The sequence below is a fragment of the Colletotrichum phormii genome (genome assembly GCF_030913505.1).
Source record: "Colletotrichum phormii strain CBS 102054 chromosome Unknown BDP81scaffold_13, whole genome shotgun sequence".
Lineage (NCBI taxonomy): Eukaryota > Fungi > Ascomycota > Sordariomycetes > Glomerellales > Glomerellaceae > Colletotrichum > Colletotrichum phormii.
The window spans coordinates 1,366,030-1,393,029 of NW_026851455.1; the positions used below are offsets into that span (position 1 = coordinate 1,366,030).

General features: G+C 54.4%; 7 protein-coding genes across 7 annotated transcripts; 2 read left to right on the top strand and 5 right to left on the bottom strand.

Annotated features, from left to right (window-relative positions):
- Positions 1–229: 229 nt before the first annotated feature.
- On the bottom strand, positions 230–1,912 carry BDP81DRAFT_431394 (uncharacterized protein). Its single transcript, XM_060590677.1, has 3 exons — positions 1,442–1,912; positions 1,180–1,383; positions 230–1,002 (listed from the first exon to the last, which is right to left on the bottom strand). Exons 1-3 carry the CDS (start codon positions 1,550–1,552, stop codon positions 625–627), a joined length of 693 nt encoding a protein of 230 aa, XP_060443963.1. The 5' UTR covers positions 1,553–1,912; the 3' UTR covers positions 230–624.
- Positions 1,913–7,431: 5,519 nt separating this feature from the next.
- On the bottom strand, positions 7,432–8,637 carry BDP81DRAFT_462362 (uncharacterized protein; the record flags this gene model as incomplete). The annotated part of the gene is made up of 2 exons (XM_060593884.1): positions 7,432–8,081; positions 8,139–8,637. 2 exons carry the CDS (start codon positions 8,635–8,637, stop codon positions 7,432–7,434), a joined length of 1,149 nt encoding a protein of 382 aa, XP_060443964.1.
- Positions 8,638–9,048: 411 nt separating this feature from the next.
- On the bottom strand, positions 9,049–10,722 carry BDP81DRAFT_323154 (tannase and feruloyl esterase; the record flags this gene model as incomplete). Its single annotated transcript, XM_060584769.1, has 1 exon — positions 9,049–10,722. The coding sequence occupies one exon, from the start codon at positions 10,720–10,722 to the stop codon at positions 9,049–9,051; it is 1,674 nt and encodes a 557-aa protein (XP_060443965.1).
- A 718-nt stretch (positions 10,723–11,440) lies between these two features.
- Positions 11,441–15,984, bottom strand: BDP81DRAFT_395805 (RNA polymerase Rpb1; the record flags this gene model as incomplete). The annotated part of the gene is made up of 4 exons (XM_060588112.1): positions 11,441–15,460; positions 15,510–15,659; positions 15,713–15,824; positions 15,896–15,984. 4 exons carry the CDS (start codon positions 15,982–15,984, stop codon positions 11,441–11,443), a joined length of 4,371 nt encoding a protein of 1,456 aa, XP_060443966.1.
- A 1,881-nt stretch (positions 15,985–17,865) lies between these two features.
- On the top strand, positions 17,866–21,146 carry BDP81DRAFT_322856 (DDHD domain-containing protein; the record flags this gene model as incomplete). Its single annotated transcript, XM_060584733.1, has 6 exons — positions 17,866–18,111; positions 18,179–19,368; positions 19,419–19,651; positions 19,700–20,120; positions 20,169–20,963; positions 21,020–21,146. The coding sequence occupies 6 exons, from the start codon at positions 17,866–17,868 to the stop codon at positions 21,144–21,146; spliced, it is 3,012 nt and encodes a 1,003-aa protein (XP_060443967.1).
- An 87-nt stretch (positions 21,147–21,233) lies between these two features.
- On the bottom strand, positions 21,234–22,435 carry BDP81DRAFT_49047 (uncharacterized protein). Its single transcript, XM_060595283.1, has 2 exons — positions 22,088–22,435; positions 21,234–21,936 (listed from the first exon to the last, which is right to left on the bottom strand). Exons 1-2 carry the CDS (start codon positions 22,228–22,230, stop codon positions 21,321–21,323), a joined length of 759 nt encoding a protein of 252 aa, XP_060443968.1. The 5' UTR covers positions 22,231–22,435; the 3' UTR covers positions 21,234–21,320.
- Positions 22,436–24,174: 1,739 nt separating this feature from the next.
- BDP81DRAFT_377569 (CH domain-containing protein) lies at positions 24,175–26,908 on the top strand. The gene is made up of 4 exons (XM_060586780.1): positions 24,175–24,687; positions 24,815–25,025; positions 25,085–25,776; positions 25,827–26,908. Exons 1-4 carry the CDS (start codon positions 24,665–24,667, stop codon positions 26,848–26,850), a joined length of 1,950 nt encoding a protein of 649 aa, XP_060443969.1. The 5' UTR covers positions 24,175–24,664; the 3' UTR covers positions 26,851–26,908.
- Positions 26,909–27,000: the final 92 nt, after the last annotated feature.

Here is a 27,000-nt window from a genome sequence, read left to right on the forward strand (position 1 = left end):
GAGGACCTGTGGCAACGTGCTGATCTAGGCCCTCGTTCGTGTCATCTCAAGATGGGGGTGACGCAAAGCAATGAGATTTTTTCCTTTCACGATAGCCATGGTTGTTGGGTATTAGGGTTTCCGCGGTTTCCACGGCCGCACGCTGCGTGGATGGTTGGCTGTGCCGCTGTACAGCCTGTAAGTGAAGTGGACTACGATGAATACGAGGAATTCCAAAACAGAGACAATATTGAATTGTTGATCAAATTTTATGATTTGTTGATTCATCTACCAAAAAAGCTTCGTGATATACACGAACTTGGCGGAGATGTTGGGCATGGCTGCCGTGTCGAAACTTTCGTGTCCGACAATGATTATCTTGAAAAGAAATGGGCTCAAGAGGAAAAACACCAGACTCCATTCGCAAAAATCCCAAAGAGTCGCTCATCCGGTCCAGAAATCCTCCATAGAAACAGGGAAATACCCCCCACTCTAGAAAGCCCTATCAAGATCGTCAAAAGAGAATGAAAAAAAAGGAGACAATAGAGCTCCCATAAGTCGTTATCCCCGTAATCACCGGCTCTCAACACCCGATCTCAAATCCCAATCCCGACGATCCATTCCCCTCTTCCGCTGGATTCGCGATCAATAGGGGCTCCACAACTTTTCGGGGCTCCCGGGATAGTCGAGATATGACTCGGGGACGGGACTCGAAGTCGAGACGGGAGGAGGGACGATGCGGTATACGTCGAGCGCAGACATGTCCAGTGCCAAGCTCCCGGCCCCGTTGTTGCTGGTGGTGTTGCTCATCAAGTCCCACGCCGGAGCTCTTTGCCCCGCAACAGCAGACATCTGCTGGCTCGCGCGGAGCCTGCAGCACTCGTTGGCCAAGAGTCTGTAAGCGCAGCAGAGCGCGTCGTTCTTCTGACTCATGTCCTGGATCTGGGCCTGGAGCTCCTCGAGACGGGACTCCTTGCGCTTTCGGTAGGCGCGCTGGTTGGCGCGGTTCTGAGCGCGGCGTTTCTATACGGGGGGGAAGGTGGTTAGTCTCTTTGTGTGCCATGCGTCTTCCAGAGGCGAGTTTTCGGATGCGGCCCGCGGGAGTTGAAGATCGGGGAGCCGATACTGGCCAAAAAACGGGGAAATTGACACGGACACGGGGAGGAAAAAAGCAAAATGGGAAGCCGAGGAGCAACTTACTGATATCACTGACTCGCTGCAGTTCTTATATCTGTTACCCCGTCTTCCTTTCTGGGCGGTCTTTGAAGACTCTTCGGATCCACTGGTGGGGGAGTGTGCGTCATCGTGCGAGTCGTCTGCCTTGCTATGGTCAATGCTGGAGGTCGGGCTTTGTGGGCTAGACCATAGTGACGTCGGAGTGCAGTAGCCGTTCTCGTTGGAGTTCTGTTCAAGTTGTGAGTCTCAAAGCCTGAGTTGTGGTGTTGGGTGTGTTATCACATACGATGCGTGAGGCGAACTGCGCGGCGATGATGTCGTAGGGAGTTGTGCCAACCATTGAGGAGAAGTCGACGGGCATGGCGTATGGTGGGAGTTCTGATGATGTGCTGTCCATTGTGTAGATGCGTCTTTGGTAGTTTCTCCAACTCCTTTGTTGACAATGATTCAAGGTGGATGAGAGGAGTTTGTGAGGTTGATGTGGCAATACAAGGATCACGGTGACGATGGATGGCGAACTAGTGGGAGAACTGAGAATAGTGTTGTAGATGGATCTGTGGGATGAAGAGGCGAAAAGGGAGGCGTGGAGGTGGAGGGCAGTAGCGTGATCGAGGAGGCGAGGGTGGGCAAGGGCAACTTATATATCCTACGTCCTCGGGTGAGAGCGAAGCATCGCCAAAATATCTCCGAAGACGGCACGAGAAAGAGATGTGACGATTCTATCCGTATAATGACCAGAAACAGGACAGGAGACAAAGGGGGGGGGGGGGGGGGGGGGCAAGGGGGCGTGGGAAGCAGACATAGTTGTAGACTACATGGAGAGCCGATGGAACCATGGGGAAACAAGAGCACGAGAACCATGGGCTGGAACCAATGACGGTGTATGTTAATGTCAACGCTGGCCCGGCACGCGTGGACGAAGACATGAGAGCGAGTACCTGCATATGGAGTCAGTGGCTCTCCCATCCCAGTCCGTCGCATCTGGAATTCGGTATTCGGTGCCGCGCCGATCTACGGTGTACGTATTTAGAGAGGGAGGGGGTGTGTGAACAGTGCAAGGCTTGGTCAACGATGGGACCAAAGAGCTATGGTGGGTCACCGTCCGTGTGTCTGTGTGTACATGAAGGGTGAGTGGATGGTTGGTGAAGAGTCGGAGGAGAAGGATGTTCTGTGTCTATGAGTGTGTGTGTGTGAGAGATACTTCAGATTGTTGGAAGAGACGTGCTTGTCTGGAGTATCTTGAACCGCAAGTACATGATACTGCAATGCATATCGGGACTCGAAGCCAGCGTCTCGAGAGCAACCAAGTACGGAGGGTAACAGCGCAATATTCGCGCGTTGTTTCGAAGACAGGACTCGAAGACAGAACTGGGCAAAATAGAGGGCCAGAGAGGACTCTCTCAAGGAGCTGATTCGGGCTGGGACCCATTCGATCCCGGGACGCCGGAGACGAATCGCGTGTTTTGCAGAAGTCGAGGCCCGAAGACGAGCGGAGACGTTCCGGGAATAGCAGAAGGGAAGGGGAGCCACTGGGCCCCGTCACGAGTTAAGAGAGAGAGAGGGGGGAGGGGGAGGGGGGGAGCAGTGACTCCAGTCTCAGTGAGAGGCTCTCACTGAGAACCTCTCTAGTGAGATAAAAAGTGTGGGTGAGTGAGAGGAAATGTGAGTGAATGAATCAGTAGGCGCGCTATTTTCCCCGCTGCAATCATTGCGGGAGCTAATCCTCATTCAGCTTAGCTTTAGCACTGGCTCAGAACACCTTATTTTCTGTCAAATGTCTTGTCTCCGTGGACCGCGGACCGTAAGGTAGTGTACGGATACAAAGTGTGTGAGTGGGTGGGAGTGGTGTGTGTGCCCGTAAAACGCGAATCCAGGCGAGCTCGGCCTCATCCGTTATGATATCATTTCGTCCCTCAATGACAAGGATGGCATGTGTATGAGCGTTTCTGGTATCTGTATCTCTGTGAGATGCAGATATACTTCACTCTGTGCGAGTTTGCCAAGGTGATCTAGACTTAGACTGACATGTGTTCGCAGAGGGGGTTCAACCGTCCAGCTCAGCCCGAGCCCAGAGGGCAACGATGAGACTCACCGGTACCAAAGTGTCAGTTAAGCTCTGCAGAGCCACAAAAACGAAAACAAAGCCCTGCAGACTCGTAGTCTGTATCCGTAGAGACTCGTCATTCAGTGATCTTCGCGCAGTGCTCCACGGATTTACCACTCTTGCGTGGGTCAGACGGTTTGTTTTCTCCCGTGATATTTTCTCACTTCATTTCCACTCCGTTTTTCTAGACTCTCTGATTCTCTGTGTCACCTTGGGACTTTGCCCGGCATTTCGGCGTCTCGCAAAGTGGGCGGCCCCTTTTTACTACGCTCCCCATTGAAAACGAAAATTTCAGACAAGTTTTTTTCTAATTACTCTTTCCCCATCGTCAAGAAAACCCCTTCAGCTTCAGCTGAAGATAGCTTGGATGGGACGGTTTCCTTCCCCCCCCCAATGCGAATGCCCTCACAACGACATCATGGGACCATGGGCAGTGATCAGATCGGCAGAAACTCAAAAAGCCTGGACCTGTTCTCCCGTGTGGCTGCCTCCCTCTCCAAACCTTCGAACCGTTAATTCCGCCATGCATTGAAAGACTGCTGGTCCGTACGGTCCAGTCCAGACGCCTCCAGAGCTACCCGGTGCCCTTTCGGCTCCGACAGAGCTGCATTGACCAATTCTATAGCCGCCATCGGGCGACGGGATGTGAACACTACTTACCCGAAAAGGGAACAAAACAACTCTCCTCCCTAGGGCGTCTAGCCACAGCCCTAGGGAAAACGTCCAGCCCTTTCTTTCCCTCTTGTTCTTCCCGTCGGAACCACGACCTTGCGGTACAGGGGTGCCGCACGCCTGACTCGGGTACGTCGGACTCGCGTCGGTGGCGTGTCGGTGGTCGGCTTCAGCTTGCGCCGGGGGGGGGGGGGGGGGGGCACAGTAAAGCACTGAAGACTGTCAAGGTATCGAGGCTTCAAGTGACAAGCGATAATTGGGTAGTATCCCAGCAGAGCCGTCAGTTTCATTCCCGGTAGTTCCCATGGCGTAAAGTGGGATATGGAGACAACTTGAGCAGGGTGGACTCGCGTTAATCGGCTCCCCGTTGATCATCCTCGCCCGTACGAGTCTCGCAGAAAACTGCACTCCAGTGGTACATGATATCCCTGAATAAGCTTATCCCATGGAGCGTATCGCTGCAAATCCCTATGTCTCTGTCTCTCCCTTCCGGTTCATCGTGCTTCCTCTTCTGAAGCTTGACGCCAAAAGCAGACGGGGAGAGCCACCCCCTTCCCCTCTCACCCCCCACCCACCATCACCAACAAACCAACGGTCCATCGATGCACAGAAGGCTTGGCGTTTTCTTCCGATGCTTCGACGCGCTTTTCCACCCGGTATCCATCCCCAATCACGTCGTGAACTCGTGATGGCCAGTGTGGGTCGAATTGGTGATGTGCTGCATGTGTTGATCACAAATATTCGAATCTCTAGATCACTTTTGACAACGTTGCCCACTCAAGAAGCAATCGCATCTATCTCGGGATTACACATAGCCCGTAGAACGCTACCATGTGAAAGACACCATGAGCTCGTTCGGCACCGATCCTCGGAGGGCCGTGGTGAACGAAGCACACTACCTTGGCTGCTGACGTCGTCGATCCCAGGAAATCCCTCCCTCCCCGCTCGGTCGCCTTTTAGAAGCACGGGTCCCGCCGTCAAGTTACAAGCCCAGCTATGAACATCTTACCGTGAGTAGTTTGCGTCGGTACAGATTCCATACTCTATGGTTGGTCCCCGAAAATTGACGTGTCCTTAAATCCGACTTACCCGCCCAGCGAAGCAAGACAAAAAAAACTCTATCCTGAGCCGTTGGAACCGGGGGGCGGCTTACTGGAGCCCAGTGCATGGCCAAGACACCACCACATCAGGAATCCGGCACAAAGGCGCAAGTACGCCGCAGTAGCGCCTATTTTGCGAAAGCGGCTGATGCGACGTGAGGTCCTGGACTTTCCACGTCCTTGCCCATGTCAACTGTGCCGATTCCGATCCGCATATTTGCATGGTTGTATTCAGTTGGAAACCTATGGATGGTAGAGAATTGAGTGTTTCCCCCGCCATGCCAGTTCTCACTTTGCCCGGCGGAATGGCCGAGAAAAAGAGCGGGTACAAGGCCGATTCGCGACCCACTTTCTCATCGGCACCGTCACGGCGAAGCGGAGGCACGGCGGAGTCCCGCGCCGGGAGCCCCTGCACATGCGCCGAGATATGTTGCCTACACCTGACTCTGATCCACGCAAACATGCGTATTTAAAAATGCGCCACAAAATTCGACTGACTGCCGCGAGGGCGAGCGAAAACGTTCTTCTTTGCAGATGGACATTTGACTTTTCGGGTGCTGTCAGAAACATCAGACCAAAATGTGAGTTTTTCAGGCTACCCTTCCTCTCGAGGAGGGCACTTATAGCAAGCAACAAAGCCGGCATATCCCCTCTCAAGTCTCGAACCCGCCACACCGCAAGAGCCTCTCCCCATCCCTACCGACCCTTTCGCGACGCGAGATTCCCCCCGAGGCTACAAGCCACATACGTCGAGCTGTTTGAACGTTTCTTGAACCCTGAATCCTGGGGTTCGCCCGCGCATCCCCGGTGCACCCAATCTCGTTGGCCCGTTGAACCCATTTTCATCCCAACTCGAGAGGCTGAAGACTCAATACGAGGAAGCTCGAACCAAGGAAATGCGTCTGGACCTCTCTTCTCCGCGGGTACTGGGTATGGTACCCTTTTCTTCGGCCAACGACGTCTTGTTGCCGCCGGCTACATGACTGGCATGCCGAGATCGTTGTGCTGTAGCCTAGATCTACAGAGTCATACTTGGAGAGATGCTGCGTCTGTCATGAATAATCGTTAATTCTGCAATCTAGGTTTTCTGATTCCGAAAATCACTTTTGCTCTCTGTTGTTGCCTAGAGATTCGTCATCAGCTCTATCCCACCCACGGCCATCGTCCCAGAGCGCGACTGACGACTCCCGCCGCGCAGCCGTCCCAAGAAAGGCGTCGTCATCCGCCGCTTCATAGCCCCCCGTACGCCACACATGTCTGGAAGAGGTCTGGACTACGATCGTCTAGCCTAGAACATCGGTTCTAGTCCCCGCCCTAGCGAGGGATTCTGGGGTATCTCAAAAAAGAATTTTGTGGCAGGTTTCACTTGGTGAAAATAAAGTGTTGATAAGGATCTATTTTAAGAGCGACTGAAAGGGCTACCACGTATCCGTTCTTGTGCTGGTGAACACGCCCTACTTCAAATTGTAAGTCGATGGCGAGGAAACACATCATCCCGACACAAAGCATGTCCCTCTTGACCATCAAACTGTTAAGCACACAGATAGGTCTTGGTGGATATTGTCTAAGATCCGCTCTTCCGTGCAGATAAACATATGAAGCGATTCGTCAAGGTGAGGATGTTTCCAGTCCACCCCGGTGCGCGATTAAAGCCATCAAGCCACCTCCCTCAGTCCACGCCAACAAGGGACTCAAACCAAGAACGGCCTGCCATGCTCTATAGTCGAACGGACCGCAAAGTCTTCCGTCGGGGTGAGCAACGGCGTGCATGTTGGCCAAGTGGTCTAACGTGCACAACAGCGCTCATGAGAACTCACATTTAAAAGACTGGCCTGCCCGACCGTAGTCCCTTGTTACAGCAGAGGTCATAATAATGACATATCTTACCATTTTGTCAGTTGGAACCTTTTGACGTTTGACGACGAGTGGCTTTCATTTTGCTGGATGATCTGTTTAATGTAATTTCGTGCGCCGGCGTTGTGAGGATGTTCGCGGGAAGGGGGGATAAGAGCGATGTTGGTGATAATGGGAGTTCGAGTCTGCCTTTGGACACTTTTTTCGAGGTTCAATTTCGTCAAGAGAGATGTTCTATGTGATACTTATTTCTTTAGGTAAAATGTTGGTCTGCACAATGTGTTAAAAATGCGAGCGAACTAGTCGTGCTGTAACAACGAGGCACATTTTGTTACATGATCTACATCGTGCTTAATAGAACGAGCCGGCGACTCTTAACTCCTCCACTGCCCTACAACGCCGCGGATCCCATAAAACGATCGGAAGAGGAGACTTCCACTCAAACTGCTCCCAAAACCCACGTTGTCAGCCATCCACGCTTGCTTTAGCCCAAACCAGCCGGTATTTTGATCCATCAACCACCCCCCCATACGCCAGTAAAACGAATTAAGAACTGTTGGCAAAGAACTTTGTAATCTTTTGCGTACCGCTCTGCTTCGCCTTGACCGGACTCTTATTCCCGTTGCCCGTAGGGTTGATCCTGCTCTGCCGCCCCTTCACAGGCGAAACCCTCGACGTCTTCCTGGGCGGCTCCTCTTCTGCATCGCCATCAGCGTCAGGTGCCTCCCTCTTGAGCCCCGCTACCTCCTGGCTGCCCTCCTCTTCAGCCGCTTTGGCGATGACTTGCGGCACCGGCTGGTCCTGGCCGACTTGCGACTCCTTAGGCTCCTCCTTTGTCTCGATAGTAGGCTCGAGCTTCGTAGCCTCATTGGACTTTTGTTTGGCAGACGCATTGGCAAAAAAGTTTGCAATGTTGGCCTTGTTCTCTTTACTCGCGACGGGAATGATGAAGGAAGGCGAGTTGTTGCCGACCTTGCCGACCTCCTTGCTGACCGCGTAGCATTCAAGCTCGCCATCGAATGGCTTCAAGAGGTCCTGTAGCTCCTTGGACCATTCGTGCCGTTTCGGGTCCAGCCAGGTCTTGAGCTCTTTGGAGCCCGGATTGAGGATGACTGGCATCCTGTCGTGGAGGAACTTGAGCTGCTTGTTGGAGTCTGTCGTGATGATGGTGTAGGTGTACCGCTTGTCTTGGGCATCTATCGCACATGTTAGACTTCTTGCAACAGAGCCTTCCAAGTCGTGATAATGTTCACCTTCATACTGTGCACAATCCCACAACCCAGCAAAGCACATGAGCTGCCCATCCTTCCTCTTTACGAAATGCGGCGTCTTCTCCTTCCCGTTCTTCAACCACTCATAAAACCCCTGCGCGACGACGATACATCGCTTCCCCGCCTTCATGGTCGACCACATGCCACCAGGCGTGCTCAGCGAGTCGTCGCGGCAGTTGATCGTCTTGGAGAGCGTGCTATAGCCGGGATCGCGCTTGGTCCAGAAGGGAATCAAACCCCACTGCATCGACTGCATCTTGTACTTGACCGAGATATCACCGCTCTCGTTGCTTTTGGGTTGGCTTGATGTCGCTTCGGAGGCGGCACTATCCTGTTGGCTGTCCCCTTGATCACGGCGGTGCCCCGCACCACGGTCCGGGACATCGGCGCGGTAGACGACACCGTGGTAGCCCGGTGCGAAGTTGAATGTCTGGCGCGGGGATCCCTGGCCCTCGTCTTCTGGCGCATCATCCACCGGCATGTCATCGTCTTCCAGCATGCGCCGGATTTGCGACGGCCGCTGTGGTTGTGTTAGTATAGGCCATGGAGCTTAGTCTGCGAGACTCACCAGGGCTAAAGCGTATCTTCCGCACATGTTCCTCGATGATCCAGTAATCTATGATTGAAGTATCTTTTTGCAATTGCTTGCAATGAGATGCGCTTGATGGCTTCAAGGGCCGAGAGCTCATATGCATTGATGACGTCGTCGAGACGCGGGCCATTGCGACGGACGTGACTAATCTACGCGCTAGACGCACGCCGGCACGTGACTCTCCTCCTCCTTAACGTCGTCTTCGAAGTATCACGAGATATCTCAACTTGCTTCATTTTTTACGCCGTAGAACACAATGTAATGCCACTGCTGTCCTCTGTATACTCGCAAGTCTAACTCTCAACTACCCACACAACTCCAACTCGAAGCAGCATCAACATCCCCCTTGCCATCCCACGAAGCATACCCGGGGTAACTACAAATCGGCCTCTGTCTCAACACCCCCTCACCAACAGTATCATTACCAAACTTGGTCGCAACAACCTCCCTCACGCCCTCCCCACCCTCAACCCACTCAACAAGCGCAAGCAACACATCATGCCTCGCATCGTCCATCCCAGGCACAGGGAAAACATGCTGCCCATTCCCCTCCAACGCCGCCGCGTGCCCGCTCCCGCCAAAGTACCACGGCGCATCATACACCCCGCCCGAACAATGCTGCATCCCAGGAACGAAAAACAGCCTCCAAAACTCGTCCAGGTCGACCCCCCGCGCCGCCATGGCCGCCCATGTCTCGTCGTATAACACGCGGCTCACATCCGTCGGAATCAAACCGTCCGCGTAGCCGTGATACTGCACCAGTTTCCCGCCGCGCCCGTGGAACGCAGAGAGATCAAAGTTATCCGCGTTCACGTTGCCCGGGTTCAGCCGTGCAGCCTCGACGAAAGTAGAGTAGTCAAACTGCGTCGTCCAGTCCCACGACGGGTCATCAAAGAGGTAGTTCTTGGCGTACTCCGTCCCGTAGAGACTCGGCTCGTTATTCGATCCAAACGACGACGGCATCTGCTTCTCGGAGCCCAGGCCAAAGTTGGCATACACGTACGTCACATTGTGAACCCCGGCGCCGAGCTGAATGAGAGGGCGGTACAGCTGCTTCAGTGTCGCAATCTGCGGCGCCGTCAGACACGCGGAGCGGTTTGACCTCGCGTCGCTGCAGAGCATCTTCTCCGGCCGGAAGTTGCAGTGCGCAGGGTTCATCACCACACCGTCAACCACGCCATCAGACCCGTCGCACTGCCTTAGAACCTCGTCGCTGATGGCCTCAAACACGGCAGGCGGTAAATACCCAGCCCCATCCACGGGCAAGTTCACAGCCCCGACCTTGAGCTGCCACAGCTGCTGGCTCGTCGACATCCACGCCGGCGCACCCGCCAGGATCCCATCAAAGTCCTCCGGGTAATCCTGCGCCGAATTCACGCCCTGCCGGCCACCCGTCGAGCAACCAGAGTAATACGACCGATTAGCCGCGGCGCCGTAGTACCCCTCGACAATCTGCTTCCCGACGACAGTCGAGCCGTGGAGACTGCGCCCGGCCCAATCGGCCTTGGTCTCGGGGTTGTTGAGCGCCCAGCCCATGTCCTGGTTCGACGAGTTATGGCCTGTGGAAGTCGACATTGTCGCGAAGCCGTATTTTACGCCTGTGCCCATGGCGTACCAGTTGATGCCCCCCGAGAACCCCCCGTTACCGACGGCGAGGAAGCGGTTGTTCCACTCGTCTGGTAGGAAGAGGCCAAATGTGTAGGATGATGTCGGGGAGGATGTGACGTTGATGGAGACGACGCAGAGGGGCGGTAGGTGCGTTGCGTTTTGGGGGTAGGCGATGTTGCCCGCCTCTCCAAAGGTGCCATTGTCGCCCAGTTTTGAAGTCGTCAAGACCTCGGCCTGGTTTTCGGGTGTGAGGAGGGCGCTGACGCTTTCGAGTGAACACCGAGTTGAGGACTTTTGTGAGGAGACCTGAGAGGCGCATCCCGCCGCCCACAAGAGGAGACTAAGGATTCGCGGAGCAGACGGCATCGTGACAAACAAGAAGCCCAGAAAGGATATGCCAAGTCAAAGTCGTCCCAACACTCTGGCACTGCGCATCTTATTCATGGGCGTGGCACTGTATCCGTACTTATACGAACCCCATGGCTGGGAAGGTAATCTGAACCGTTGCATCCACTCATGATTTCACCCCGCTGGCTCCGCAATCCCACCTCCATCATCCCCGCGTATGGTTGAAAGAGTGTGGGGAGTCCATCACTTGGACCCCGCAATCTGGTTGCGCTAATCTTATATCAGTCTTGTCAGATGAACATCTCAGAGGGGGAAACAAACGAAAACCAAGTCCGAGGTGCAAGGCTTGTAGCCAAATGCGACGTTGCTTTTGGCTCCGCCGCTCCGGGGATAAAGAAAACCCCACGGCGTCCGGCATCGGCCCGGTGGCGTAGACTGCAAGGCGGCCTTTAACCGCCGTCATTACCCGCCTGATTCAGTGTTGCCTGATTCCTGGATGCAAGTAGATGAGAATAAGATACTCCAAGGCTGACCCAACTCGAGACAATGTACAGAGCGTCACAGCATACGGGCACACGCCGTTGATCTTTCATGTCTTCGTTTGGTCTGCTACTAGACTCTGTCTAAAGACAGCAAGTACTACTCTGTCAAATCGTTTTACAGAAATGTACAGTCCTTGGTTGAATGAATGCCATGCCTCTCCACGTGTAAACTCTGAAAACTCCGTAATCCCCTTTTAGACGTTCCGCCTCGACTTGCGCTTGAGTGCCGTCTGCGCAGTCCACGCGTCCTCGAAAATAGTCTTGCGCTGTCCAACATCCCCCCTCTCCATGGCGAGGCGGCGCACCACGTGGAACGCACCGGTTCCCACAGTCATGGTCTGGCCCATAATGATACACTCACTCACGCCCTCAATCATATCCGTCTTCATCCCGGCTGCCGCCTCGAACAGATGGTCTGGCGTCTTCTCGAACGAGGCCAACTGGAGAACACTGTCTCTCATCTTGGATAGTCCGAATCTCGTGATACCAAGGACCTCGCCCTTGTACGTCATGACATCAGCAAGCAGCTGCATGTGACGCGGGTCGATACCCATGTCTCCCATGACCTCGCCGATTTCAAAGGCAATCGTGCTTCTCGCGGCCTCGATACCCAACACGTCTCTGCACTCCATAATGTTGTTTGATCTGACTCTTCGTCCCTCAACACCCTCCGTGTTCATGCAAGCGAGAAGCCCGTAGCCTTCGACTAGAACAGTATGGGTTTCGTCCTCAGACGATTGGATAATGGCACGAGTGGCCTCAGGGTAACCCGAGATGGCCACGGTCGGAATCGTCCGGCGGAGATAGTTGGCTCGCACCAAGAGGTCACCAAGCTCATCCACGGGCTTGGCTTTGACAGATCGCTTGGCAGCCGCGGACTCGTCAAGGCGGACGCGGATCTCGATTCTTCCAGCGCCAATATGCATATCGGACCTTGAGACCTTCATCTTCTTGTGCTTGCAAATGGCCTCGGCCACATCGCCAAGGGTGATGCCTAGTTGCATGTCGGACAAAGCATCCATGTCGACCTTGAGCACGACGCTTCCCGACTCGGCGAACCACTCGTCTTCAATATAGCTCAGAATATCCTCAACAAACGTCTTTTCGATACGCGCCTTGACGATTTTCGCGGCTGTCATCTCCCTGTTCTGCATCAACGGGCAAGTAATGACGGGGGTACTGATAGACTTGGAGGCGTTGATGATTTCCTTGATACGTGGTACACCCTGGGTGATACTCATACCGGCGACACCAGCAAAATGGAAAGTCTTCAGGGTCATCTGAGTACCGGGCTCACCAATGGACTGCGCACCAACAGCTCCGACGGCATGTCCGGGCTCGACGTGCGCCTTCTTGTACTTTTCCAGACAAAGTCTGATAAAGAGTCGCAACGTCGTCTCGGACATCTTGGCGACCTTGTCAGCAAAGGCCTTCTTGGCCTTCACCTCGTCCTCGTCAATGTCGACGTCCATGCTGTCGGCGTTGGCTGTCAGGCCGGTGAGCTCCATTACACGGGCAAGCTTGTTGGCTCGTCCGGCAATGTAAGACTCTAGGGAGCGTAAGAAGTCTCTGGCGCCTTCGTGCTCGTCTGTGTACTGTTCTTCCTCGTTGTCGTAATCAAGTGTCAGATCGCCAAGCAGCGACTTTCTGGGATAACGCGCGCGTTCCCGAGCAAGCAGGTTATCGCAAAGTTTGACCATCTCGTTGGGGAGCAATGCGGCCTCGTCATTGTCCCAGGTAAGATTCTCGGCGTGAGAAAAGGTTCGATCAAAGTTGACAGGCTTCGCAGAAGCCTCCATATCGACCGGGTCCAGCTTGTCGGCACCGAACTGGAATTGGACGATACCGCCGCCGGAAGTCCGCACAGTGTCATCGTACTGCGTTGACAGATCTTCCAGAGACTTCATCAGTCTGCGTGACATGTAACCGGTCTCGGCCGTCTTGACAGCGGTATCGACCAGACCTTCACGACCAGACATGGCGTGGAAGATGAACTCGGTGGGCAAGAGGCCAGAGTAGAAACTGTTCTCGACGAATCCCTTGGACGGCGGTTGAGGCGCATTCTTGTGGAAGTGAGGAAGCGTTCTGTCCTGGAAACCATCGGCAACACGCTTGCCACCAATAATCTGCTGTCCGACTAGGGCAACCATCTGGGCCACGTTAATTTCTGAACCCTTGGATCCGGACTTGGCCATGACCAGCGGGGCGTTGTTCTTGCTGAGAGTCTCGATACAGTGAGAACCAGCCTGCGTTCTGACCTTACTGAGAAGACCCGAAATGGAGTTCTCTAGCGTCTCCTCCATACTGCAACCAGTGGCCTTGTCGAGCTTGTTCTTCTTGTACTTGTCAATGAGGACGTCGACCTCGATGCTCGCACCCTTGACAAGCGTGCTCTTCCTCTCGAGCAGTTTCTCGGTGGGGAAGACGTCACCAATACCGATGGAGAAGCCTCGATTTGTGAGATGTCTTGCACACAATTTGGCAAGTCGGTTCATCGTAACCACGGCCGCATCGGGACCGAAATCTCTCAGGATAACGTAAAATACTGAATCTTTCTTTCCTGATCCAACTGTCGACTTGTCCATGACACCGCACATAACTTCGGAATTACGAATCACCAACCATCCGTCGTTGGGGTCCATGTCGGGGCATTGCCCGGCTCTGGCCTTGTATTCTCTGCACTTGGCGTCAAGGTTAATTTTGACCGGGCTGTCTTTGTTGGGCCGCATCATCATGCTGAAGACCTGCTTGCCAGTCCATAAAGCCTTGGGCTTCAGAATGGCAGGAGGGGGCAAGTCGAGGTGGACTTTGCCGTCCATCATGTGCATGCAGATGTAAGTAAACGTCTTGCGGTCGAAGAAGTTGTCCTTGCTGCTAAGAAGGTAGGCGGCGGTAATGAAATCCTGCGTAGCCGCAATGACGGGCTCTCCGTTTTTGGGCGTCGCCAGGTTGTGTTTCACGCCCATGAGGTTGATGGCCTCGGCGCGGGCTTCCTCCGTCTGCGGGACGTGAAGATTCATCTCATCACCATCGAAATCGGCGTTGTAGGGGCCGCACACACACTCGTTGAGGCGGAATGTCCTCCAGGGTCGCACCTTCACCAAATGACTCATGATACTGAGCTTGTGCAAAGACGGTTGACGGTTGAAAAGAACAATGTCGTTGTCTTCCAGATGGCGTTCGACGACATCGCCGATTTTGATGTCCTGGGCGACCTGGTTCCTGTTACCGAACTTCAAGGAGATTTTGTAGCCTCCCTCATCGTTCTTGATGACCTGCTGAGCACCGGGCCAGATGCTGGGACCGTTGCGAACGCACTCCTTCAACTTCTTGATGTTGTAGTCTGACACTCGCTCTGGGTAGGTCAGGTTCTTGGCGACGAGCTGGGGAACGGCAACCTGGTCGATGCCAAGGTTAGGATCGGGAGAAATGACGGTTCGTCCGGAGAAGTCGACACGCTTTCCGGACAAATTGCCACGGAACCGACCCTGCTTTCCCTTCAACCGCTGGCAGAAACCTCGCACGGCCTTGCCGAACCCTGGCTGTTGCAGACCTGGCACGTCACTGTTGACGTACATGGCTACCTGGAGCTGAAGATACTCCCATTGTTCCATAATGGTCTGGACTGGCGAGCCCTTCTGTAGCGCCGAGCGGATCATGCCACTGACCCAGACAATGTCTGCCAGCTTTGTTGTGATGTCGTCTTCGTTACTGGCATTGTCCTGGGCTACTGATGGTCGAATGCACACGGGAGGCGCAGGAAGGAACTGCCAGATGAACATTTCGGGGCGGCCCTCGGCGGGGTCCAAGCCAAGAAGCTCGCAGTCGGTGGGGCTGATCATCTTGAAAAGATTGAGAACCCTCAGGGGATTCATGTCCTCCATGGCCTTGCGCAAGTGCTTGTCCAGCTCGCCATTGTTCTTTCTAGCTTCGGCGAAGGACTCGTCGAACTTGATTTTGCTTTCGGGAGGGATCTTCTTGGCTGCAGTAGACTTGTTGTATGTGACAAACTTGTCGTGGGCGAGCTTGAGAACACCAACTTTCCTAATCTGGCCTTGGACGGAACCGCAGTACATGCAATTCTTGACCTTTCTGCACTGCTCGTTGATACGTTTGCAAATCTGTGTCCGTCGCAGATTGTCGAGCAGGGGTCGCCTCAGCTCCTTGAGGAACGATCTCTTCTCGCTCTCTGTGAGTAGCACTTTGCCACAGTCCTAGGTATTGTTAGCGGCAGTCGATGCAAGCGAGACCGAGGAATCTCACCTTGCAGATGTCCTGCAATATCATCATGACGAAGCGCAAGTAGCCGATGTGGAAGGCCGGTAGAGGAAGTCTGACATGGCCGAAATGACCTGTGCAGTTTTGCAGCGATTCCTCACATGTTGAACATTTGCCTGTCTTGCTCGAGGTACCCTGTTGGCCAATACGTTAGATCGACTCATAGACAAGTCGTGGGAGTCGCTTACAAGACGGGGGTCAAGAGGACCATGCTGATACGGGGCTCTGTTCTTTTCAATGTCGTACAGAAGGCGATCGGAAACTTCGAGGACGGCTTGGTTTGCGATATCTTGGTTGGACCTGGGAGCAAGCAAACAGAGTTAGCGCGTCTGTCCATGGCACGAGCTGCGCGTGTGGGAGAAGAGACTGACTGAATGCCAAACTTGATGCCTCTGAATCGCTTGGGCAGCTTATCGACAAGCTGCGACTTGACCGGAGTCACGGTAGTGGTGGTCGCCATTGCAATTGCTCTTGGAGCGCGCTCGTCTGATTCGAATGGGAGAAGTCGGCGGCGGCAGCGGCAGCGGCAGCGGCGGGTGAGTCAACCCGAGGTCGAAGTCTACGGGAGGAAATCGATGGTAGAGGATTTTCGCATTCGGCGCAAGGTCATGATCGAGGTCCGAAGTCAATACTACGACAATTACAGAGGACGGGAAGTTCGAGGCAACGGAATGCTAGGGTGAGGTGCGCATTGGGGGGTCGGTACGAAGGCGTGTAAAGATCCGAGTCGCTCGTCGGGATTGCTGAATTGGAGACGGCCTTGCTGGAAATTTTATGAAGATGGAGGCACGGCGGGACACTGGCACACTGGATAAGGCACGGCTTAGCGTGGGAGTGAGGGACGGCATGCAGGTCGTACCCCACCATCGAAAAACACAGCTCGCCCCGCCCACCTCACCAGGGAAGGTACTTACTACTGCTAAGTCTGAGGTGATGCGCGACGACTCACAAGGTACGTATCGCCTGTCGCTTCAGTGGAGTGGTGGACTGTGGTGGACTGTGGTATGTGGAGGTCCTCAATTCTTCGTCCCCAGGTCGCGTAAAAAAGTGCCTTAGGTAAGGCAGACTCTCTATATTACAAGCCCTGTGATTTACCCAGACGAGTCTGAGATTTATTTCCATGCCATGAGATGACTAGGCTTTGAAATTGCCACAGTCTTTCTACCCATTCCGAAATATGACCAAATTTGAAGCATCAGCATCAGAAGTAGAAACCCAAGTACCTGGAGGCATTGCAGCTGTCGGTGTGAGTCTTTCGATGACAGGAACCTAAAGTATAGGTATAAGTGGCGTAGTGGTTGGTGAGTCTTCGAGTCTGCAGTGAGGTGGCTCGCTTGTGACAGGAGATGAGGTAAGCAATGAGGGCGCCTACGGAGCTCTGCACCCGAACGTTAGTGCAATGTACATAGGTACGAAAACTCACGTACTTCGGAAGGCGGCCCCTCGGCTTGCATTCCACCGTTGTTCCATTTACACGGGACTGAAAACTGCGTCATGGGGTTCCTGAAAGCCGGAGCTCCCCATGTTCATGTACAGCTGACTGGGGCCATCTGCGCCCTTCAATCATCCACCTGGACCTCCATACATTTGAATGGTACTCTGTTCACTACGGATACTGTGCCTGGAAGCACCTGCTGATGGATACCAAGGCCACCTCGTGTTCTTTTACCGCGTATTTCCCTTTGATCCAGAACTGTCCACTCTCATGTAAGCCTCCCGTCCAGTACCTTACGGATACCTTGCCTTGAGGTACGCGGATTGGTACTTACCGTAAGAGCGAATACCGCCAAAAGAGGAAGTACACGTTGTCCCTTTTGACAGTGCCAAGCAGCCAAAACCCCCACGACGTGTTGGGATACTCATTCTTCCTAAGCTCTTCTTCCCTCGCTCAGCTTTACCTAAATACATACAAGATTCCATCAACCCACCCAACCTTGCTCTCTCTCTCTCTCTTGACTTTCGTTCGATATCTCTCACCTCATTGTCGCCGCCTTAACCCTGCACCATTGCTCCAGTCTGAAACCAGCATTCCTGGTTCCCGCCCAACCAGCTCCAAGCTCCCCCGAAACTGCCCTCCAAACCGGTCACTGCTCTCCCCGACAGTCGCTCACGTCCTCCCCAAAGGACTCCGGTGACGCAGGGCACTGATAAGTACCCGTCTGCTGCTGCCTCTGTCAAGTTGGCGCCCGCGATTCTTCGCTCCAGACAGGCTTGGGGACGACACTGCAGACCGCCGAACCTCCACGGCACATACACCAACACCTACATCACCGCAACTTCCCGCCGCTGCTGGGCATCCCGTCACACCTCCGCCGAATGGCACTCGGCCCACTCGCAGATCATGGCTCCCGGCGGCGCTGACCGCAAACCAGAAAAGTCCTACCTCTCCTCCGCTGTCGACTCGATCAACCCTTGGGCCGGCAGCCGGAGTTCAACACCGACGCCCAAGGATCCTCCTCCACAGCCCGTGCCCGTTCCGACCTCCCGCCCAGGCGATCACAGCATCACCCACTTATACGGCCAGAGCATCAAGACCTACCCCTCCGACTGTCCTCCTCTGAACGTCCTCTGGTACCACGCAACTGATGTAAGGGACTGCCCGTCATCAACATGCCGAAAACTGCTCATCGGCGTACTAACTCGATGTTGCCCAGGTTCCCAAGCGCAAACCCCAGTTCCTCCGAGACAAAGCGAAGCCTGCCGAAGATGCCAAGCCCCCAGTCCAGCCAAAGAAGTTTCTGCCTTTTTCCAAGCTAGATTCTCGCGCAATCGAGACGGCATACCAACGTTTATTGGAGGATTCAGAGAAGCGAAGAGAAGAGCGATCGTTGCGCAACGTTTCGTCGGGCTCTAGACGCGGTCGCCAAAACACTGACGATGAGAGCGCCCACAGCAGCTTGGAGACGAGCCCCGAGGGTACCCAGGCCCCCAAAACACGCGTCCCCGTGAACGAGGACTACCTCTTTGATGTCGATATCGAAAATCGAGAGCTGGGCCCGGTCTACTGGCTGGGTCCTGTGTATGAAGTGCGGCGCGGCACCTGGTTCTACGATGAGGGGTCGTCTTTGCGGCCATGTGAGGAGAACTTAGCTTCGCAGCTGGAGGAGGGCTATCTCAAGGTCAAGCCCTGGACATATCCCAAGCCGCGGGTTCGCAACGACCCGAAGAACAAGGACCCCAAAGCCAAGGATGTGACGCCCAAGGCGTCCGTCGAAAATCTCAAGGCCGCGGCAGCTACAACTCCCACGACCGACGGAAGTTTGAAGTCTCCGGGGCCACAGAACCAACACCAACCCTCTTCGCACCGCTTGTTTGGCGCCTGGATGAACAATATTGCGACATATCAAGATGCAGGCACGGCATGGCTCACTTCAGACAGCATGCTTTCGTGGGTGACGTCCACCATGTACGAGAGATTCTCGGGCGGTGGTTACATGAGTGGTGTCAAGCTGGTCAGAGGCTATTCTGACGTAGCAAAGAACAAGAAACAACAAAAGCAGCCGGCGACGCCAACAGACCCTACCGCAACCCCTCAGCTAGATGAGAAGCAGCAAAAACTGCTCAAGAGGAGGTCTGCACCACCGTCTTCCAGGCCATCGCAGTCAACCGACGACATCTCGCTACTAGAGGAGGAAGATGATAGGGAAAATTCCCTTCAAAGACAAATCTCATCGCTGATGGAGGGGGCCGAGCGTAACCAGGAAGAGCAGGAGGAGGAAATTCGGAAGAGAGAGGAGAAGGAAATAGAAAACGACTACAACGGCCAGCTTGGCGAAACCCAAGGGCGAGAAATCGAGCATCTTGTGTTAGTCACTCACGGCATCGGTCAGCTCCTCGGCATTCGGTAAGTCTCAGATCGCGAAAGTTACCCACTTTAGACACTGACTTCAGCAGCATGGAGAGTGTGAATTTCGTTCACGATGTCAACATATTGCGAAAGAACATCAAATCAGTGTACTCCATCTCTGCTGACCTGCGGGCACTAAACTCGGAGCTCGAAGATGGCCCCCGAAACTGTCGCGTACAGGTTTTGCCCGTGTGCTGGAGACATCTTCTCGATTTCCCCAAGAGGCGAGAAAAGAAAAAGGAGCAAGACATTGGTGACGGTGCCCAAGATGAGGACGAATGTAAGTGAATTGCCTCAATTTCAGGAGACACGACTAATCATCCGAAAGACCCCTCCCTAGAGGACATCACCATCGAAGGCGTGGCGTTCGCCAGGTCTTTGATCTCCGACCTCGCATTAGACGTTCTCTTATACCAGAGTGCCTACCGAGAACAGATATCGGAGATTGTGCTGAAGGAGTCGAACCGTATCTTCAAGCTGTTCATGGAACGGAACCCAGAGTTCAAGGGCAAGGTCCATGTTGTTGGCCATTCCCTCGGCTCGGCCATCATGTTTGATATCTTGTGCCGGCAAAAAGAGAAGCAAAAGACGCTGGTAACCCCCCGGAACCCCCTTCGATTCTGGCCTGCACATGAAAAGGCGGAGGGCCATCGGGATCGAGAAACCAACGAGTTGCGATTCGAGTTTGATGTGGAAGATTTCTACTGCCTTGGGTCTCCGGTAGGGTTGTTCCAAATGCTCAAGGGACGGTAAGTGACTGCAAATCTCCTTCTTGAGTACTAGTAGACTGACACAAGTAGGACAATCTCGGCTCGCCACTTACCCAACTCGCGGCCGTCGGAAAGCCCCTTGAACCCAGATTTGATGGACGACCCATTCCTTGCCGCGAATCCGGCTTCTCCTACGCATCGTGTTTCCGCAATCACTGGTCTCCCCTATTCAGTCTCGTCTCCAAAGGTGTCGCAGCTTTTCAACGTCTTTCATCCGTCGGATCCAATCAGTTACCGTCTCGAACCCCTGATTTCACCTGCAATGTCGACACTGAAGCCCCAAGTCTTGCCGTACACCAAGAAGGGCATATTTGGCAACGTGGCGCAACAGGGCCTCTCGGGCATCGGTATGAAGGTCGGCCAGAGTGTCAGCGGGCTATGGTCCAGCTTGAGTGCAGGCATAGCAAGCAACATTCTGAATCGCAGCCTCGGCCTCAGCAACGAGGATGTGGCCAAGATGAACTCGGCCAACTCGCCACAGCAGGTTTCAGGAGCAGGCACGAATATTGCAGACAGCGGTGTGATTTCGGACGTGTCGAAGCTTGGGGAAAAGACGAATGAGCGAAAGAAGCAGCTGGCAGACTCCAAGGCCATGATTGGCCGCACCAGTATCAGCGGGAACGAGATGACGCTGATTGACGACGAGCTCGAGACGCTGTACTCCAAGTTCCAGGAGAAGCGGGTAGTGTTGGCCAAGACGGACGATGATGGCGGCGCCGCGGACTGGCTTGAGGCAGAGCGTAAGGCGCAGAAGCTGCGGCGGGAGGAGATGAAGGTCCGGGCCCTGAATCGCAACGGGCGTGTCGACTACAGCATTCAAGAGTGAGTATTTATTTGCTTTGTGCTTTTCTTGAGTACATGCACTAACGGACTTGCAGGAGCGTTCTCGACTTCAACCCTATGAACACGATTGCGTCGCACATGAGTTACTGGTCTGACGAGGACGTCAGCCATTTCATCCTGTCACAACTACTTTCTAATAGAAGCCGGGCGGAACGAAAGTAGACCTGCCACAACTTAGACTAGACGTTTGGGACGGGCGACCTGATTAATGCAATGGCATTTCACACACGAACTGTTCTTATTTCGTCACACGTGCTATGAGTGTTTTGCTAGACTGTATGATTCGTCCACACCAGGCTGGGGTATCTTTTTCATTCGCATCTCTCTTCACACAACTTAGGCACGCAGAACACCGGCATCAACCAAGGCGCCCCAGCGAGCAGGCAAACCCTTGGCTACGTCCTCGGCAGTCGTCCCATCCTCAGCCTTGAGCGCGCGAATATCCTCGCCAACATCATTGGTCAACCTGACAATCTGCAGACTCTCGGCAACCTCTCTCGCCGCAGCGGGAAATGCGTCCGTCGACAACCGCGACGCGATCCACAGAAGCAACCACACCACTTCCTCCTGCGCCTTTTCCACCGCGACGTGCAGCGCGCTCCGGCCGCCGGCGAGCGGGTCCTGGTAGCGGATCAGCTGGCTCAGGGCGTCGACGTTGCCGGCCAGCTCCTCGTTTGCGTCGTGGAGGAGGGCGACGATGCCCTCGAGGTCGCCTTCGGCGGCCATGAGGTGGTATGCGCGGGCGGGGCGGGCTTCTGGGTTGGAGGTGAGGTAGGCTTCTTCTGTGAGGGTGGGGAGGATGTCGAGGGCGTCTTGGAGGCCGCCTTCGTTTACGTAGCGGGTTAGGATTGCGGGTTCGCCGGTGGTTGGGTTTTGGGATGGGAGGTAGGTTGTGCAGGAGGGGCAGGAGAGGGAGAGGGCTGTCTGTTCGGATTGGTCTAGGAGGCATTGCCTTGGTTTTTTGTTAGTGGTGCGAGGGATGGAGGTAGGAGTGTGAGTGATGAAAGGTGTGACTTGAGGTGAGAGGGGTGTGAGGTGTGTGTGTGTGTGTGTGTGAGAGAGAGAGAGAGAGAGAGAGAGAGAGAGAGAGATGGGGGAAATACCAGTGAAAGTGGCAGCCGCAAGGGAGCTCGAGGTCATCGGGGACGTTTTGGGGCTCGTCGCCGGTTTGGTTATCTTCGTCTTCGCTGTCTGGGTCGATTGTGATGATGAGGGGGTCCTCGCAGGCTTTGCATACGGCTGCCATGGCGAATGTGGATGGCGCGGGGCGTGAAGAAGCAGAGAGCTGTTAGGTGATGATGGTTCGGTTCGGCGGTATCAGAACGTTCAAGACACAGACGGATGTTCTCGAGAGTTATGATCGAGAAAGCAACAAAGTTGAGGTGAAATTCTTGCAAGAGTCGGTCGCGATGAGGGTATCGCCACGGAGGATCAGAAAATTCGAGGTGGGGGGGGCGTTCGGTGCGGGGACTGTGTTCAGTTTCCAAAAGCACTGTATCAACTTGAGAGAGTTTCCCGTTTTTGATACAGTGCATCTACGTTGACCAGTGCTTTACCAGTACAGAGCCGGGATCATGATGCATATCTTGGTCAAACTCCCCTGAACCCGGTCGTTCCAGAAGATTGCCTAGAGCGGCCTACGGGCAGTTTGACGGTTGGCAATCTATTTCAAGGCTGGGCGGTCTGGAGAGTACCTTGGGAGCTTAGGCATTCATGGGCCGGAGCAGGGAGGCGTCTAATAGCTCGATAGTCCAAGTGGGAATGGGCAGCAGCTCTACGGATACCTCGAAATGCCTCGTATGTACTGCCTTCCAGGCTGCTTTACATAAGCATCATGCAGGGGAAGTCGTCGTGAGGCGAACCTCGTCTAAAAAGTCCCGTCGATGGGGACCCGGCGCTCCGGAAGACTCTCGCCGCTCGCGGGCTGCTGGGAGTCTCGGCCGTGTTGGAGAGCGTCGTGGACGTGCAGAACATGTGTTGCGGTGCCTGGCGAGCCACGCGTGCACGTCGTCGACGGTTTCTATCTGTTGATGACTCGACGTCTTGGCTAGACTTCATTCTTGGGTAAGGTAGATATCATGAATCGGGTATGAGGCAAATATGGTAAACGGCAGCCTGAGACTGTCGTACGCTGCGAGACGCAAGATGGCCACACAGAAAGAAGTATTCGTACGCGAAACGAGAGCGAGCAGGAAGCCCGCCTTACGCAAGCCGTTGTGGCTGGTGGCCGTTTGGTGATTTTGTCGGGTACCTCGGGCGTCTGCTTGGGTACGCGGACGGGTAAAGTACCAGCAGCTGCGTCTTACGGCTACCCGGTTTGTCCGAATTCAAACAGGCTTCCCGCGGGTAGGTACCTTGTTTCTCGCATTGATTCGGGTGGCAGGTCAAGGTACCTCAGATGCTCAGCTTGCCTCAGATGTGTATTCGTACGGTTAAGCGCCTCTGAGCACTGAGGAATTGGGATGTACCTCTCGCCCCGGTTTGGGCTGTTGGGTATTACCTATGGGTCCATCAACCTCCTTTTTGCGGCTTGCCTCACTCTCGAAGCTGAGGTTTGGTCATGTCCACGGGTACGGCGCGGCAATAGCCCAGTCTCTCCTAGACCACGTGCTGAACATTGCTTCGCTTCACCAGCGTTGCGTTGGGTACCTAGTGTAGATGCAAAGTCAAGTGTCGTAATGTAAGGCAGCCAAAGTTGAGATCAGGAGGTGAGCATGCTACTACCTCATGGTGTAAGACGACTTAGGTAATCGGGAGTGTACATGATCAAAGTACCGGATGGGCGACGGCTGTACAATTACATCAATGGCCCCTCCCCGCCCCCGCCATCGACTTCCCAGAAAGAAAAGGTACCTACCTACGTAAGTCTCGCACATTCCATCCGGCCCCCATTGCCCCCCTTCTTCCCCCCTTCTTCCCCCCTCCTCGAGGTACCTCACACTCACAGAGTCACCCCTTCCGCCTTAACACGCGCATTTCGTACCTCGTCACGGCATAGCGCAGCACACCTCAGCATTTTGCACAGCCAGCCCCCATTGCGAGCATACCTTACACAATACCTTACACAATACCTTACACAGTACCTTGAGGTAGTACGCATAGTACCACACTTACAGTACCTACCTGCTTACCTTGTGCTTGCTTGCCTGAATCCTTCTTTTTTTTTTTTTTTTTTTTTTTTTTTTTTTTGCCTTCAACCTGCTTGATTCTTGACCTGGGCACCAAGAAGTACAACCTTGCTTTTAGCCCCGGTTGACCATTATCATCATATCCTCCTCTTCCCTCTGGTTTATTCAACTTGTTTGTCAATCTTTTCTCCTGACATACAATACCGACAAACACCAACAACACCAACAACTGCACAATTATCCAACCTCTCGAATCATCCTCACAAGGACCCTCTTCCCCGTGAGGTACCTACTGCGCCTACTCAGCCAACCTCCGTCAACGTCCGTGCGTTCCGGAGCTTCCTGCGCATCTGCCACTCCCGCTTGGTCCCTGATCAAGTCAAGTGCTTCCAACTTCCTCCTCCGCGCCGAGCGCATTACCCAGAGAGACCCGACTCCCGTCATCCTCTTTCTCTCCACCGTCCTCCTCCCCAGCGGTTTCGCTTCCCTCAACCTGCTGTCTTCCCGTATCGTCGCCCCCTCTCCCGCGACGCCCGAGTGACGACCACAAACATGAACGTTCTCAAGCTTCAGAGGTGCGCACACAATCGCATTCCCTGCCCCGCACTGCTGCGAGTGATTCACTCTCGCCAGCATTGCTCAGGGGCTCTGCTCTTGCCTCCATGTTCCCTTCTCCGTCACTAACCAAGTATCCGCCCACAGGAAGTATCCTCAATTCCCGCAAAACGAAATCTTTGGTCTCAGCGACGCATTCCGCAAGCTCGACATTGACGAAAAGGGCTACGTTGACGAAGCCACTGCCATCAAGGCCACTCAGCAGAGCGAGCGCCAACCCTACGATGTCGTACGACAGGCTCTGAAGGAGGTCGACCTCGACTCCTCCCGCAGAGTCGAGCTCGAGGACTATGTCGCCGTAAGTTTCCATAGTTTCCTATGTTCGACCCCAAATCATGCTAACAACACGCCGTGCAGCTCATTGCGAAGCTCCGCGAGTCCTCCCCAGCTCAGAAACGCATGTCGACCGGCCCCGGTGGTGCTACCGGCGCATCCATCGTCGCGCAAGCAACCGGAGGCATGGGCCACTCCTCAAAGTCGAGCATCGGCAAGATTCACGTCCAGGGCTCCAACGCCAACGTCACCCACACCATCAACGAAGATGAGCGGACCGAGTTCACTCGTCACATCAACGCCGTCTTGGCCGGTGACGCAGACATTGGAAGCCGCCTTCCCTTCCCCACTGACACCTTTGAGATGTTTGACGAGTGCAAGGATGGTTTGGTGCTGGCCAAGCTCATCAACGACAGTGTCGCCGACACCATTGACGAGCGTGTTCTGAACCGACCCAAGAACAAGAAGCAGCTCAACGCTTTCCAGATGACGGAGAACAACAACATCGTCATTGAGTCTTCCAAGGGTATCGGTCTGTCCGTCGTCAACATTGGCAGCGGTGACATCATCGAGGGCAGAGAGCACTTGATTCTCGGTCTGATTTGGCAGATTATCCGCCGTGGTCTTTTGAGCAAGATTGACATTAAGCTGCACCCCGAGCTCTACCGCTTGTTGGAGGACGACGAGACCCTCGAGCAGTTCCTGAGACTCCCCCCCGAACAGATCCTCCTCAGATGGTTCAACTACCACCTCAAGGCCGCTGGCTGGAACAGACGGTAAATACTGAGATGCGAAACCAGTTCAAGAAGCATGCTAATTGGCGCAGGGTGAACAACTTCTCTAGTGACATCAAGGACGGCGAGAACTACACGGTACTCCTGGCACAGATCGGCTCCGAATATGGCGCCACGAGAGCCCCTCTCCAAACACGAGACCTTCACCAGCGCGCCGAGGAGATTCTGCAAACCGCCGACAACATGGGATGCCGCAAGTTCCTCACCCCGTCATCTCTGGTCGCCGGTAACCCCAAGCTGAACCTGGCTTTCGTTGCCAACCTGTTCAACACCCACCCCGCGCTCGATCCCATCACCGAGGAGGAGAAGCTCGAGGTTGAGGACTTTGACGCCGAAGGAGAGAGAGAAGCCCGTGTGTTCACTCTGTGGCTCAACAGTTTGGACGTGCAGCCTGCTGTGCAATCCTTCTTTGATGATCTGCGCGACGGCACGGTGCTTCTGCAGGCGTACGACAAGGTTATCAAGGGATCCGTCAACTGGCGTCATGTGAATAAACCCCCGGCGCATGGCGGAGAAATGCTGCGGTTCAAGGCGGTCGAGAACACCAACTACACAATCGAGCTTGGCAAGCAGAACCGCTTCTCGCTTGTGGGCGTCCAGGGTGCAGACATCACCGACGGTCAACGGACCTTGACTCTTGGCTTGGTGTGGCAGTTGATGCGCAGAGATATCACCGTCACTCTTTCAACACTGGCGCAGCGTCTCGGCAAGAAGGAGATCACGGACTCGGAGATGGTCAAATGGGCCAATGAAATGTCTCGCAAGGGCGGCAAGTCATCTGCCATCCGATCCTTCAAGGACCCCTCCATCGGCACCGGTGTATTTTTGCTGGACGTGCTCAGCGGTATGAAGAGCAGCTACGTCGACTACGACCTCGTCACCCCCGGCCACACGGACGACGACGCCTACCTCAACGCCAAGCTCAGCATTTCCATTGCGAGAAAGATGGGCGCCACCATTTGGTTGGTGCCGGAGGATATTTGCCAGATTCGCAGTCGCCTGGTGACCACCTTTATCGGTTCTCTCATGGCCACGGCAGAGAAGCAGGGGCTGTGAAGTGATCCGTCTTGACGAATGAAGGCTGTTGTTCTTTTTTTTTTTTTCTTTTTTTTTCCGCGTCTGAGGTTTCTTGTCTATGAGGATAGAAAAAGGCCAAAACTGCGGCGAGGCTTTGATTGTTTGTTTTTTTAGTTGAATGAATCCATT